General features: G+C 38.7%; 1 protein-coding gene across 4 annotated transcripts in view; it reads left to right on the top strand.

The window, feature by feature from the left end:
- The window catches only part of ZCCHC7 (zinc finger CCHC-type containing 7), a 246,933-nt gene that overhangs the window by 177,870 nt on the left and 55,467 nt on the right, over window positions 1-13,596 (top strand). For 2 of the 4 annotated variants that reach the window (XM_069576153.1, XM_069576154.1), the window contains exons 3-5: window positions 7,991-8,034; window positions 9,235-9,360; window positions 10,285-10,455. In XM_069576153.1, the coding sequence (XP_069432254.1) occupies window positions 7,991-8,034; window positions 9,235-9,360; window positions 10,285-10,455 (341 nt within the window). The remainder of the gene's footprint in view (window positions 1-7,990; window positions 8,035-9,234; window positions 9,361-10,284; window positions 10,456-13,596) is intronic. The other 2 variants (XM_069576155.1, XM_069576156.1) reach the window with 1 other exon arrangement.

Here is a 13,596-nt window from a genome sequence, read left to right as displayed (position 1 = left end):
TGTAATGCTGTTGGACTGTCTCTGCTTTCAAGAGTAACTACTCTGGCAGAAAGAGACCTGTTGTACTGTTTCTTGGAGCGCTCCACACAGTAGGAAGTCAAGATTTTTAAAGTTAAACTAATGAAGGAAGGACATAGGAAATTTCTTAGTTGGAAAAATAGATTTAACAGTCATAAGTCCTCATATGTGTTAAAGGTGAAAATGAAATGAAAAACTTCCTGTAAGTAACAATATTTTAATGCTCAATATTTGTATGTATAAAAAGGTGAAAATTCTTAGTAAAGGAATTATCACACCCTTTGTTCCAGGCTTTCCAGGTGACTCAGATGGTAAAGTGTCTGCCTGCAATGTGGGAGACCCAGGTTTGGTCTCTGGGTCAGGAAGATCCCCTGGAGAAGGAAATTGCAACCCACTCCAGTATTCTTGCCTGGGAAATTCCATGGACAGAAGAGCCTGGTGGGCTACAGTCCATGGGGTCGCAGAGTCAGACACAACTGAGCGACTTCACTGCACTTTGTTCCAGTCAGGCTGTATTGTTTGCTGTATCCTTTTACTTCTTTCATTACGTTGCTTCTGTCTTTTCTTTTTACTCGTATTCTTCATCACTTAAAATCCTACTTGAGATGTTTCCTTCCAGCCATATTTTGCTAACTTACACCAGACTTGCCCTCCTGACAAGAGATGATGAAATTAGTAGACAAGGACTTTAAAACAGACATTATAAATATGCGGAGGTTTAAAGGGAAAGAGGCATATAAGAGAAATGAAAGATATAAAAATGAAGCAAAGAAAAATTACAGAGCTGAAATATATATAATAGTTTGAAACAAAAAAAAATGAGATGAAAAATTTTAGTGGTTTGACTTAACTACAGATAACACATTTTCAGACATTGAACAACAGGCAGTACAGGACCATGATTCTTGAGAATGTGGAAATGAATGAGATACGCCTTACAGTCAACCTGCATTGTGATACTAAGAAAGGGAACCCAGGTGTAGTGGCCATCTCATTAAGAGGAGAAGACAGAAATCAAGAGTTCAGAGAGACTAAAGAAGCTATAATTTGTGGAGTAGAGTACTGGAGACTAGAATTCCTAGAACTTACCAAACAATTCCCAGAACTTACCTGAGTTCTTGCTTGCCAGATTGGACAGTATTGAACACCCGAGACATTCAATAGAGACCCCAGAAGATATATCTTGGTAGTAGGGCTTCAGTTCAGTTCAGTCGCTCAGTCGCGTCTGACTCTGCGACTCCATGGACTTTAGCATGCCAGGCTTCCATGTCCATCACCAACTCCCGGAGCTTACTCAAACTCTAACCCTAAGTAAAGGCTACTCTGGACCACCCTAGCAAAGCTTTAAAAGTCTCAAAAGGATAACCTGATCTGGAGGTTGCTTAACTGCTTGTCAGACAGAGTCTCACACTTTTTAAAGTAAGAAAACAAAATCAAGACACTCAACAGTGTACCTTAGTAGCATCCATGTGGGGGCGGGGAGGCAGGAATTACTAGGCATTAAGAAAGCAGGAAAATGTCACTCATAACCAGGAGAAAAATCAGTCAAGTGATACAAACCTAGAAGTGACAGAATATGAAATTAGCAGCAGGGACTTTAAAACAGCTGTTAAAAATGTACTCTGAAATTTAAAGGAAGAGAGAAATGTAATAAGAGAAATGAAAGGTATAAAAAAGAAACGGAACTTCTAGAACTGAAATACATATTTGAGATGAAAACTTTACTGGATGGGCATAAGTACAAATTAGATTATTCAAAGGAAGAGAGCAAGAGACTTATGGACAACTTAAAGCCAATAATTTCTACAATTTAGAAGTAATTGACAAATTTTTTGAAAGTCACAAATTATCAAAACTGGCCCAAGAAGAAACTGAAAACGTGAATGGCTCCATATCTACTAAAAAAAAGAAAAGTAGAATTACTCTTTTAAAACCTTCTGCAGTAAAATTCTTGTCTCACAAACAAGGAATACTCCAATCTAGATGGCTTCAGTGGTGAATTCTATCAGATATTTAAGAAAAAAATAATACCAACTCTTCCCAACACTTCTGAACTCTTGTGAGGCTAGTTTTATACCAATGTCAAAACCAGACATTTTAAGAAGAGTATAAATCAGTATCCTTCACGAACACAGATGTAAAAATTCTTAATAAAATAATAGCAAATTGAATTCTGCAATACATTTTAAAGAATAATACATCCTAACCAAGTGGAGTTAATCCCAGAATACAAGATTGGTTTAATATTTGAAAATGAAATCGCTGTAGTTTACTGTATTAAGAGAAAAAGAGGAAAAGCCATGGGCTATCTCAGTTGATGCAGATAAGGTACTGAGATTTCAGCACACATTCATATTAAAAACCCAGGAAACTAGGACTAGAAAGGAATTTCTTAAACCTGTTATGAAAGATCTACAGCAAAACAGAATGCTCGATTATGAAAAAATATATTTTCCCGTATAGTTCTGTCACCACTGATCATAATGGAGGTCCTGTATAATACAGTGAGGTTAAAAAAAAAAAAAGCAAAAGGCATACAGGTCGGAAAAGAGGCAACAAAACTGTTTTTATTCACAGTATTCATCAGTGTAATGACCATTAAAGTCATAATGAATACTACTTCACACCCATTCTAAGGTTAAAATTTAAAAGACTGACAGTTTCAAAACTGGTACAACCACTACGGAGAACATGATGGAGATAATTAATAAAAAATAAAAATAGAACTACCATATGATCCAGCAATCCTACTGCTGGGCATGCATCCAGGAAAAAACAATTTGAAAGATTACATGCACCTCAGATGTTCATTGCAACAGTGTTTACAATAGCCAAGACATGAAAGCAAGGGAAATGTCCATTGACAAATGAATGGGTAAAGAAGATATGGTACATATATACAATGGAATGTTACTCAACCATAAAAATGAAATAATGCAATTTGCAGTGACATGGATGGACCTAGAGATAATCATACTAAGTAAAGCAAATATCATAGGATATCGCTTACTTGTGAAATCTTAAAAAATGGTACAAATGAACATATATGCAAAACAGAAGGAGTCACAGCTGTAGAAAACAAACTTATGGTTACTAAGGGGGACTTTGGCCACCTCATAAGAGTTGACTCATTGGAAAAGACTCTGATGCTGGGAGGGATTGAGGGCAGGAGGAGAAGGGGACGACAGAGGATAAGATGGCTGGATGGCATCACGGACTCAATGGACGTGAGTCTTGAGTGAACTCCAGGAGATAGTGATAACGGAGGCTTGGCGTGCTGTGATTCATGGGGTCGCAAAGAGTTGGACACGACTGAGCGACTGAACTGAACTGAAGGGGGACAGTGGAGGGACAGATAATTTGGGAGATTGGGATTGAGATATACAGACACTATATAAAGTCCATAACTAATAACGACTTACAGTATAGCACAGGGAACTCTCCTCAGTACTCTGTAATCTATATAGGGAAAGGATCTAAAAAAGAGGCGATATATACACACATATAAGTGATTATTCACTTTGCTGTGCAGCAGAAATCAACACAGCATTGTAAATCAGTGCAGTTGCCCATTCATGTCCGACTCTTTGCGACCCCATGAACTGCAGCACACCAGGCTTCCTTGTCCATCACCAACTCCCGGAGCTTGCTCAAACTCATGTCCATCAACTTGGTAATGCCATCCAACCATCTCATCCTCTGTTGTCCCCTCCTCCTCCTGCCTTTAATCTTTCCCATCATCAGGGTCTTTTCCAATGAGTCAGTTTGCATCAGGTGGTCAGAGTATTAGAGTTTCAGTTTCAGCTTCAGCATCAGTCCTTCCAATGAATATTCAGGACTGATTTCCTTTAGGATGGACTGCTTGAATCTCCTTTCAGTCCAAGGGACTCTCAAGAGTCTTCTCCAACACCACAGTTCAGAAGCATCAATTCTTCAGCACTCAGCTTATAACTTGGTTACAAGCTCTTACTCATTTTTGTTTACCCTATAGCACCTTCCAGAGAAGGCAGTAGCACCCCACTGCAGTACTCTTGCCTGGAAAATCCCATGGATGGAGGAGCCTGGTGGGCTGCAGTCCATGGGGTCGCTAAGAGTTGGACACGACTGAGCGACTTCTCTTTCACTTTTCACTTTCATGCATTGGAGAAGGAAATGGCAACCCACTCCAGTGTTCTTGCCTGGAGAATCCCAGGGATGGGGGAGCCTGCTGGGCTGCCGTCTATGGGGTCGCATAGAGTCAGACATGACTGAAGCGACTTAGCAGCAGCAGCAGCAGCAGCAGGATAGCACCTTCCCTGGTGGAACGGTTTCCCTGGTGCCTCAGAGATTAAAGCATCTGCCTGCAATGCTGGAGACCCGGGTTTGATCCCTGGGTCGGGAAGATCCCCTGGAGAAGGAAATGGCAACCCACTCCAGTATTCTTGCCTGGAGAATCCCATGGAGGGACGAGCCTGGTAGGCTACAGTCCACGGGGTCGCAAAGAGTCAGACACCTGAGCTACTTCACTTTCACTTTCACAGCACCTTGCTTATTGTAACCGTTCAATACATGTTTGTTAAACTTGAGCACATTTAATGCAAAGACAGAGTTACCAGCTATTGCTTTGATTATAATTCTAAAGTCTGAAAAGAATCATAATCCCAGATCTTAGCCAAGAGAAGGCTAACAGGTAGATAAGAGTCGAAATTAGGCATCAATGAAATTAAAATACACTCCTTGGAAGAAAAGTTATGACCAACCTAGATAGCATATTCAAAAGCAGAGACATTACTTTGCCGACTAAGTCCCTTCGACTGCAAGGAGATCCAACCAGTCCATTCTGAAGGAGATTAGCCCTGGGATTTCTTTGGAAGGAATGATGCCAAAGCTGAAAGTCCAGTACTTTGGCCACCTCATGCGAAGAGTTGACTCATCAGAAAAGACTCTGATGCTGGGAGGGATTGGGGGCAAGAGGAGAAGGGGATGACAGAAGATGAGATGGCTGGATGGCATCACGGACTCGATGGATGTGAGTCTGAGTGAATTCCGGGAGTTGGTGATGGACAGGGAGGCCTGGCGTGCTGCGATTCATCGGGTCGCAAAGAGTCGGACACGACTGAGCGACTGAACTGAACTGAACTGAACTGAGGACAGTCCTAATTTTACACTTTAGGGCAATCCCATTTTATATTATGTGATGGTGGCAGTACACACAGAGAAGATGGGTGCTCCTCGGCCCTGTGGGACATTGTCTTTAAGGCAAGACACTGAGTTGGTTGCAAAAGTCTGGAGGATTTAGGTTATGTAGACTTAAGTAATAGTGTATTTGATTCCAGTAATGAATGAAAAGTTGATAGAATCACAGAAACTCCGTGCTAGAAGTTACCATAGATACCACTTAATCCAATTCATTATTAAACAGACCCAGAGAGGATAAATAACCTGCCCTTTGGCACATAACAAATAAGAGATAGGGTTAAGACTGGAACTCAGGTTTCTGACAAAATCTGTACCAAAAATTTAATGAAGTGGAGAATGGCTGCCTGTGGAAGTTCTAATGAGTTGCCCTTAGAAAAAGCTTCCATTAGGTTTGTATTTAAGGTTAAGAAGCAAACAGGATAGGAAAAGTGTCAGCTGTCATTACCAGGATAGAATCAAAACTGAACCATCAGTAGGGCAGTTGACTTGTATGTTCCTGGTGATGTCTTTACTTCATTTACCACCAAGAAGTCTGATTTCATTTGTAACTTAAGCCTATTTTGTATACTTGTTGACAACTTTCTATAGTAAGAATATTCTGTAGCATGTTGAGAAGTTAGTATATAACCTAGATATTGTTGAATTCCACAGGTATGTTAAAACAATCTAAGTAGAGCTGATCCCTCTCATAAACCTTCCCTTTTTTCAATATTCTCTCTTCATGTGTAAATTTATTGGGGTTTGGGGCTGATTAACAGTTGCTATTTTGCATTTCCTTGGTTTAGGAGTTCATTTTTTTTTAAGGACAGTATTAAGTCAGTTTTGTGATTAGTGATTTTTAATGGTCATTTTGACTTTTAATGATGAAGGACTTTGAGGTACAAAGGGCAGCTTTGAAAGTTACAGCAGAGCATGCTCCTTAGATGAATCCTTTGAATGAAAGAATAATAGCATGGATGGTGATGATGAAGGAATAGAAGCTGCGGCTATTTAATGTATTCTCCACTCTCAGTATATGGATGCAGCCTCCGAATTTTATAAAGAAAATAATCATCAGTACAGCATCTCTGCTCTCCTATGGATTGGTCTTTTTGTAAAGCAGCCTGTTGGTTTTCTTAGTAAAAGTATTTTATTTAAAAAATATATCTCTAGACACTTACTCCTGGTTCAGTTCAGTTGCTCAGTCGTGTCTGACTGTTTGCGACCCCACGAACCACAGCATACCAGGCCTCCCTGTCCATCACCAACTCCCAGAGTCCACCCAAACTCATGTCCATTGTGTCAGTGATGCCATCCAGCCATCTCATCTTCTGTCGTCCCCTTCTCCTTCTGCCCTCAATCTTTCCCAGCATCAGAGTCTTTTCCAATAAATCACCTCTTCACATCAGGTGGCCAAAGTATTGGAGTTTCAGCTTCAACATCAGTCCTTCCAGTGAACACCCAGGACCCATCTCCGCCATGAAGTGTTGGGACCGGATGTCATGATCTTAGTTTTCTGAATGTTGAGCTTTAAGCCAACTTTTTCACTCTCCTCTTTCAAGAGGCTCTTTAGTTCTTCACTTTCTGCCATAAGGGTGGTCCTGGGAAAATGTAGATTACTTCATGTCTCTTCAGAATTCCTTTCAAAGAAGAGTCAAGCTCAATTTGTGTTTTTTATTTTGTTTTGTTTTTTTCTGAGATAGAAAAGAAGGTAGGTAGGAGAAAGGAAATCTTAACTTTGCTTTAGGGGAAGAAAAAATCATTCAGTCCCTTGTTGACACCTTAGCTTCTGCATTAGTCATATGTCCCTTCCTCCTTGGCCATGGATGGACCAAGGAAATAGCAACCATTTGCAAGTTTGTAAAGGGGCAGTGCAAGGAGAAGAAAAGCTGATAAAGGAAAAGGTAGAGCTCCCCACCCCACTAGGTTTTTACCGTTGTATTTTTAAACCAATCGCCAGCTGCTAGATATTTGACCTCTCTTATTTCACTATTTTTGATGTAAAAAATACAGTGCTAAATTCCTAGCTCTAATCATGAGATAATATTCATAGTCCAGCTTTTTAAAATGTTACAATGAAGTTAACTACAATGTGAAGCTGGTGGACACAGTTAATACTGATATTGGAAGGAAATACCTTTCTTCTACCTACTTGGGTCTGAATGGTGGGGAGGCCTGCGAATTAACTGACAGTAGTGAGAGTAACAGGAGAAAAGACCAAAGGCACTCAGTAATGAGTAACTTGCTGAAGGGTAAAAGTTTGTATACCAACTTAACAGAAGGGAGAATTTAGAGCTTCCGAAGATAGAAGGTTGTGATGTGTGTCTTTCCACAATTTTGGAGGAATGTCCTGGTACCCATGGTCAGTGACTTTCCTGATTAGAGACCTCTGAGTTGTGGAAAGGGGCTGTGGCAGCTAGCTCATGAAACAGGCTTTAGTCAGATAAGGGAAGTTCAGATAAGATTTCTTTTTTGCACCTGCTGTTGGGTTTTTGGTCTCTTCAGAGATTTACAGTTTGATGATGTTCAAAGCATTTTCACATATCTCATCTGATTCACACATCTCATCTGATTTTTTAGGTATACTATACAGGGAAAATACTGTTACTCCTGTTTCACAGGTAAGGAAACAGATTAAGAGAGGTTAAGTATTTTCAGAGCCACAGAAGTAGTAACAGAGTCAAGAGGTTAAGGGATTTACATTTCTCAGTATACCTTTGTAGTTCAATATCAGTACTAACAAATTGAATAATTATTGTCAATCAAGTGCTTTAAAGGTGTAAAGATTGAGTAACATGTTTTATTTGTTTTGTAGGAGAAGATGATGTGAACTGGTTCATCAGTGACAAAGACATTGAGGTAAAATCAAAGTTATAAATAATAGATTAATAATTTCCTTTGATTCATAGTTTCCTTTTACTTCATTGTGATGACTTAATAAGCTTTTTAAACATAGCAGCAGTCCAAGTATCTTGTAAGAAAAAGTTTAATTTTAGTTTATGGATGGTTGAATTTTTCAGAAGCATGGTTAAGCCTTGATTTTCTCCAGTCAGTTAATTACCATAATGATTTAGTCCCCTATCCCTTTTGCTTCTTCTCTGCTATGATGAGTCCTCTCAGCCATTTTGCCTGGTACCACTCAAGATCAACACCGGAAATAACTGCTTCTTCAGTGTAAGGAAATGGTTAGTCTATATTTAGGATGTGGCAGGTGTTTGTCTTTCTCAATTATTAGCCTTAATTGTGAGAGATGGCTAGAAAAGAATAATTTTACAGTTTGGTATAAGGAAAGTTTTAAGAGATAATTATATTGTGTCTCCTTTTGAGACCTACTTGGCTAATTCAGTAGGATAATAAGTGAAACATGAACTTTTTTTCAAAAATTAAACCAAACAAGATAAAAGCATGGTTGACATTTAGTTTTTCCCCTTTAGATAGTCTGTATCATATGTTTTGCTAATACTCTCTTGCATGATATTGGATTTTGGCTAGAATATGGGACATCAGAATTGGATCAGTGTAGGAAGAATAGTTCTTAAAAGGACTCTAGGGGGAAGACATTATCTTTTTCTCTGTTAGAAGTTAAAATCCAATTTGTAGGGATTAACCCTGGGCTGTTCAAAAGAAGGAATGTATTTGGTGGCTCTATGGTTTTATAACTTTGTAAATGGCAAAATCATAAAAAACACCAACGCCTAACTAAAAATTTAAGCAAGCCTCTCATTCAGAGAAATGTGGTATACATTGATATATGTCAGCAATATCTTTGACTCTGAATGCCACTGTGATGTCTGAATGATGCACCAGCACCCTTACTAGACCTGAACTGTAAGCAGGGTAAGATAAAAGAGAAACGGAATCATATGGAGAAGTGTAAAAGAATACAAGAGATGGGCAAACAAAAAGCAGAGCTGTCTTCAGGGTACCCTTTTAAATTTTTCTAACTCCTTTAAGAACATAAAGTTCCCTGTTGCTAGCTTCTAAATTGAACAGATTATGATTGTTAATTCTGTTGAACAGAGTGAAATAATTTTAATTTTTGATCTTTTTTTCCCTTAGGCACAGATAGGTAATAAAAGATCATCTGGAAAATGGACCCATCGATACTATACAGCCAACAAAAATGTTACCTGTAGAAATTGTGACAAATGTGGCCATTTGTCAAAAAACTGCCCCTTCCCACAAGTATGTGAAATAAATGTTTCTTTCCATATTGTTAAAATAGTAGGGTTAGAACCTTTAATACCTTCCAATTCAAATGTTATATAATATATGGGTTACATTTCATGTTAAATGTTCGTGTAAGTCACAGCCTCGAGTAGTAGTAAAGGATAATAAATCTACAGCCAGAATCAATTTCAGTATCCCATTAAAAGTTGTACAGCCTTAAGCAAATCATTTCACCTTTTGTGCTTCTCTTTTCTTTACTGTAAAATGAGGAGGTTGAATCAGATTGATTCTTGACTCGTTTTTGGTTCTAAGTCTTCTACTTTATGACACAGCTTGTTTCATTGTGGGATAATTTTCATTGCTGGAAAATTATAATTTTAGGCATTTATAAATGTTTATCGATGTAAATTATGTTCAACAGATACATTAGCCTTTGAAATAACACAGAACTCTTAGGCATTTCTTGACACTTAGTGAGCCCTTAACAAATATTTCATCCCTTACCTGCTCCTTCCAAATGATTGTCTTTCAGGTATTGGAGGTGGCCATCTTATTTCGTGTTTTACCTTTGTTTCTTCAGGCAAAGCAACCTCTTTCTGTATCTTTCTCCTAGACTTAGCTTCCAGATCCTCATCATGCTACTTTCCATCTTAGATACATTCGACTTTGTCAATGTTCTACAAAGCAAGGCATAAGAATAGATGCCAACTAATAGTATACATGTGGACTAAGCCTTTGTGGCGACCACAGAATACAGGTGGCTTTTGTTAAGACTCTGACTTAAGATATTTTGTTTGATTTTACAGTTATGTTTGACTTGACCTTCACTGGGTTCCCAAATGGAAATAATTTTTTAAGCAATTATACTGAAAAAGAAGTATTCTATTTGAGACTGAAGTATTTTGCTAAAGAGATTTTTTTCGTTTGTCTGCCACCTAGAAAGTCCGCCCCTGCTGCCTCTGTTCCGAGAGAGGACATCTCCAATATGCCTGTCCGGCCCGCTTTTGCTTAGGCTGTTCTTTGCCTATGTCTTCTACTCACAGATGTCTTGAAAGAGCTTCCTGGAGAAAACGCTGTGATCGATGTGATATGATAGGCCACTATGCTGATGTGAGTATCTAGCAAATGACTAATTTGTCAGGCTTTGGGGGCATCGTGCTAATTTGTAACCATCTGCTAGCCTACTTAAAAGAATGTTTCTCTGCTCTGTGTATAATAATAGTCAATGTCCCTTTGGCCACAGATCATGTATATCAGAACTATAATATCTCAGGATAGGGATCCTACTGAATGGTTCATCCAGAAGCAGCATCAGCAAAAACTAAACCTGTGCTAGCCTCTTTGGCATAATGTGTTTGCCAAAGTAAAGGTTCAAATTAAAGAGGTATATAATAAAAAAACATGTAAAATTTATGCACCAATTCATAGTTAGATGAAATACATGCATATAAATACTTAACAGCTATATACAAAGGTCAGTATGAAGCCTGCTCATTGATGGCTCTTGGTGGTACAATAGTCTCATGCAAGAAAGACAAGCCACCAACACTTTAAATCTGCTTATCTTAGATCTTTCATTAGATTTTAAAAGACAGAAGTAACTTAGAAGATATTTCAGTTACTTGTAACACATTGAATTTTAGCACATTGTTATTTTAGATGTCATTTTGTGTCGTGTTATAAATGTCTGTGGAGTTTTAGTCACAATTTCAACCAGAAGGGCTCTAGAATTAAGTATGCCCTCACAAAAAGTAGGAACCTTTTCTTTTAATTTGTTCTTCCCAAAGATATGATATAAAACACAAATATTTTTAAAATTTTGCATATATTGAATTATGCCTAGAGCCCTTTGCTTAAAACATTAATATGACTGTCTGTTGGGATAAATGTTTGGTATATGTGTTTCTTATGTAAATAATATAGCAATTATTGATTGTAGTTTCTAAAGGGCTCTATTGATTGTAGTTTCTAAACAAAAATAGGGTCACTGTCTGGTAAGTTAATTTTTTTCCAGTTAATTCCTTATGAATATGTCTCTGTATCAGTTCATAAAGGCTATCTTTCTCATCATTTCGGTTCAGTTCAGTCACTCAGTCGTGTCCGACTCTTTGCGACCCCATGAATCGCAGCACGCCAAGCCTCCCCGTCCATCACCGACTCCCGGAGTTCATTCAGATTCATGTCCATTGAGTCAGTGATGCCATCCGGCCATCTCATCCTCTGTCGTCCCCTTCTCCTCCTGCCCCCAATCCCTCCCAGCATCGAAGTCTTTTCCAGTGAGTCAACTCTTCACATGAGCTGGAGTTTCAGCTTTAGCATCATTCCTTCCAAAGAACACCCAGGGCCAATTTCCTTCAGAATGGACTGGTTGGATCTCCTTGCAGTCCAATGGACTCTGAAGAGTCTTCTCCAACACCACAGTTCAAAAGCATCAATTCTTCGGCACTCAGCCTTCTTCACAGTCTAACTCTCACATCCATGCACGACTACTGGAAAAACCGTAGCCTTGACTAAACGGACCTTAGTCGGCAAAGTAATGTCTCTGCTTTTGAATATGCTATCTAGGTTGATCATAACTTTTCTTCCAAGGAGTAAGCATCTTTTAATTTCATGGCTGCAGTCACCATTTGCAGTGATTTTGGGGCCCCCAAAATTAAAGTCTAACACTGTTTCCACTGTTTCCCCAACTATTTCCCATGAAGTGATGGGACCAGATGCCATGATCTTCGTTTTCTGAATGTTGAGCTTTAAGCCAACTTTTTCACTCTCCTCTTTCACTTTCATCAAGAGGCTTTTTAGTTCCTCTTTTTCTGCCATAAGGGTGGTGTCATCTGCATATCTGAGGTTATTGATATTTCTCCCAGCAATCTTGATTCCAGCTTGTGTTTCTTCCAATCCAGAGTTTCTCATGATGTAGTCTGCATATAAGTTAAATAACCAGGGTGACAATATACAGCTTTGACGTACTCCTTTTCCTATTTTGAACCAGTCTGTTGTTCCATGTCCCGTTCTAACTGTTGCTTCCTTACCTGCATACAGATTTCTCAAGCTCTATTTCTGCTTTATTGACTATGCCAAAGCCTTTGACTGTGTGGATCACAATAAACTGTTGAAAATTCTGAGAGAGATGGGAATACCAGACCACCTGACCTGCCTCTTGAGAAATCTTTCTCATAGCTAACCTTTATTCTTTTTTTTTTACCAGTTACCCAGCTATTTCTCTACCAATACATTTAGATTTTTTTAAACAAACAGTGCTGTGATAAACATCTTTTTACCATGTTTTTATATCTCTTCATTCATGTAAGAGTATTTCAGTAAGTTGTATTCTAAATGGAATTTTATTATTAAAGGATATATACATTTGTTGTTGTTTAGTCACTAAGTCGTGTCCAACTCTTTGCGACCCCACGGACAGTAGCATGCCAGGCTTGTCTGTGCTCCAGTATCTCCCAGAGTTTGCTCAAATTCATGTCCATTGAGTTGGTGATGCTATCTAACCATCTCATCCTCTGTCAGCCACTTTTCCTCTTACCTTCAGTCTTTCCTAGTATCATGGTCTTTTCCAATAAATCAACTCTTCACATCAGGTGACCAAAGTATTGGAGCTTTAGCATCAGTCCATCCGATAAATAGTCAAGGTTGATTTCCTTTAGGATTTACTGATTTGATCTCCTTGCTGTCCAAGGGATCCTCCAGAGGCTTCTCCAGCACTATAATTTGAAAAGATAAGTTCTTCAGTGCTCAGCCTTCTTTATGGTCCAACTGTCACATCTGTACATGACTACTGGAAAAACTATAACTTTGACTATATGGACCCTTGTCAGCAAAGTGATGTGTCTAATTTTTAATATGCTGTCTAGGTTTGTCATAATTTTCCTTCCAAGGAGCAAACATCTTTTAATTTCATGGCTGCAGTCACTGTCTGCAGTGGCTGACAGAGGATGATTTTGGAACCAAAAAAAATAAAAGCTGTCACTGCTTCCACTTTTTCCCCTTCTATTTGCCACAAATTGATGGAACCAGATGCCATGATCTTTTTTTTTTTTTTTTTAGTTTCAAGCCAGCTTTTTCACTCTCCTATTTCACCCTCATCAAGAGGCTCTTTAGTTCCTCTTCACTTTTGGCCATCAGAGTATATCTGCATAAATATTGCCAGATTACTCTTCTAAAAGATTGAACCAGTGTATCCATCTGCTAGCAGTGTCCTAAAGTACTCTCAACCCTAGTTGTAATTAATCTTTAAATTTT

This window comes from Ovis canadensis, chromosome 2 (genome assembly GCF_042477335.2).
Source record: "Ovis canadensis isolate MfBH-ARS-UI-01 breed Bighorn chromosome 2, ARS-UI_OviCan_v2, whole genome shotgun sequence".
NCBI classification, from domain to species: domain Eukaryota; kingdom Metazoa; phylum Chordata; class Mammalia; order Artiodactyla; family Bovidae; genus Ovis; species Ovis canadensis.
This window is presented reverse-complemented; position numbering and strand designations above follow the sequence as displayed.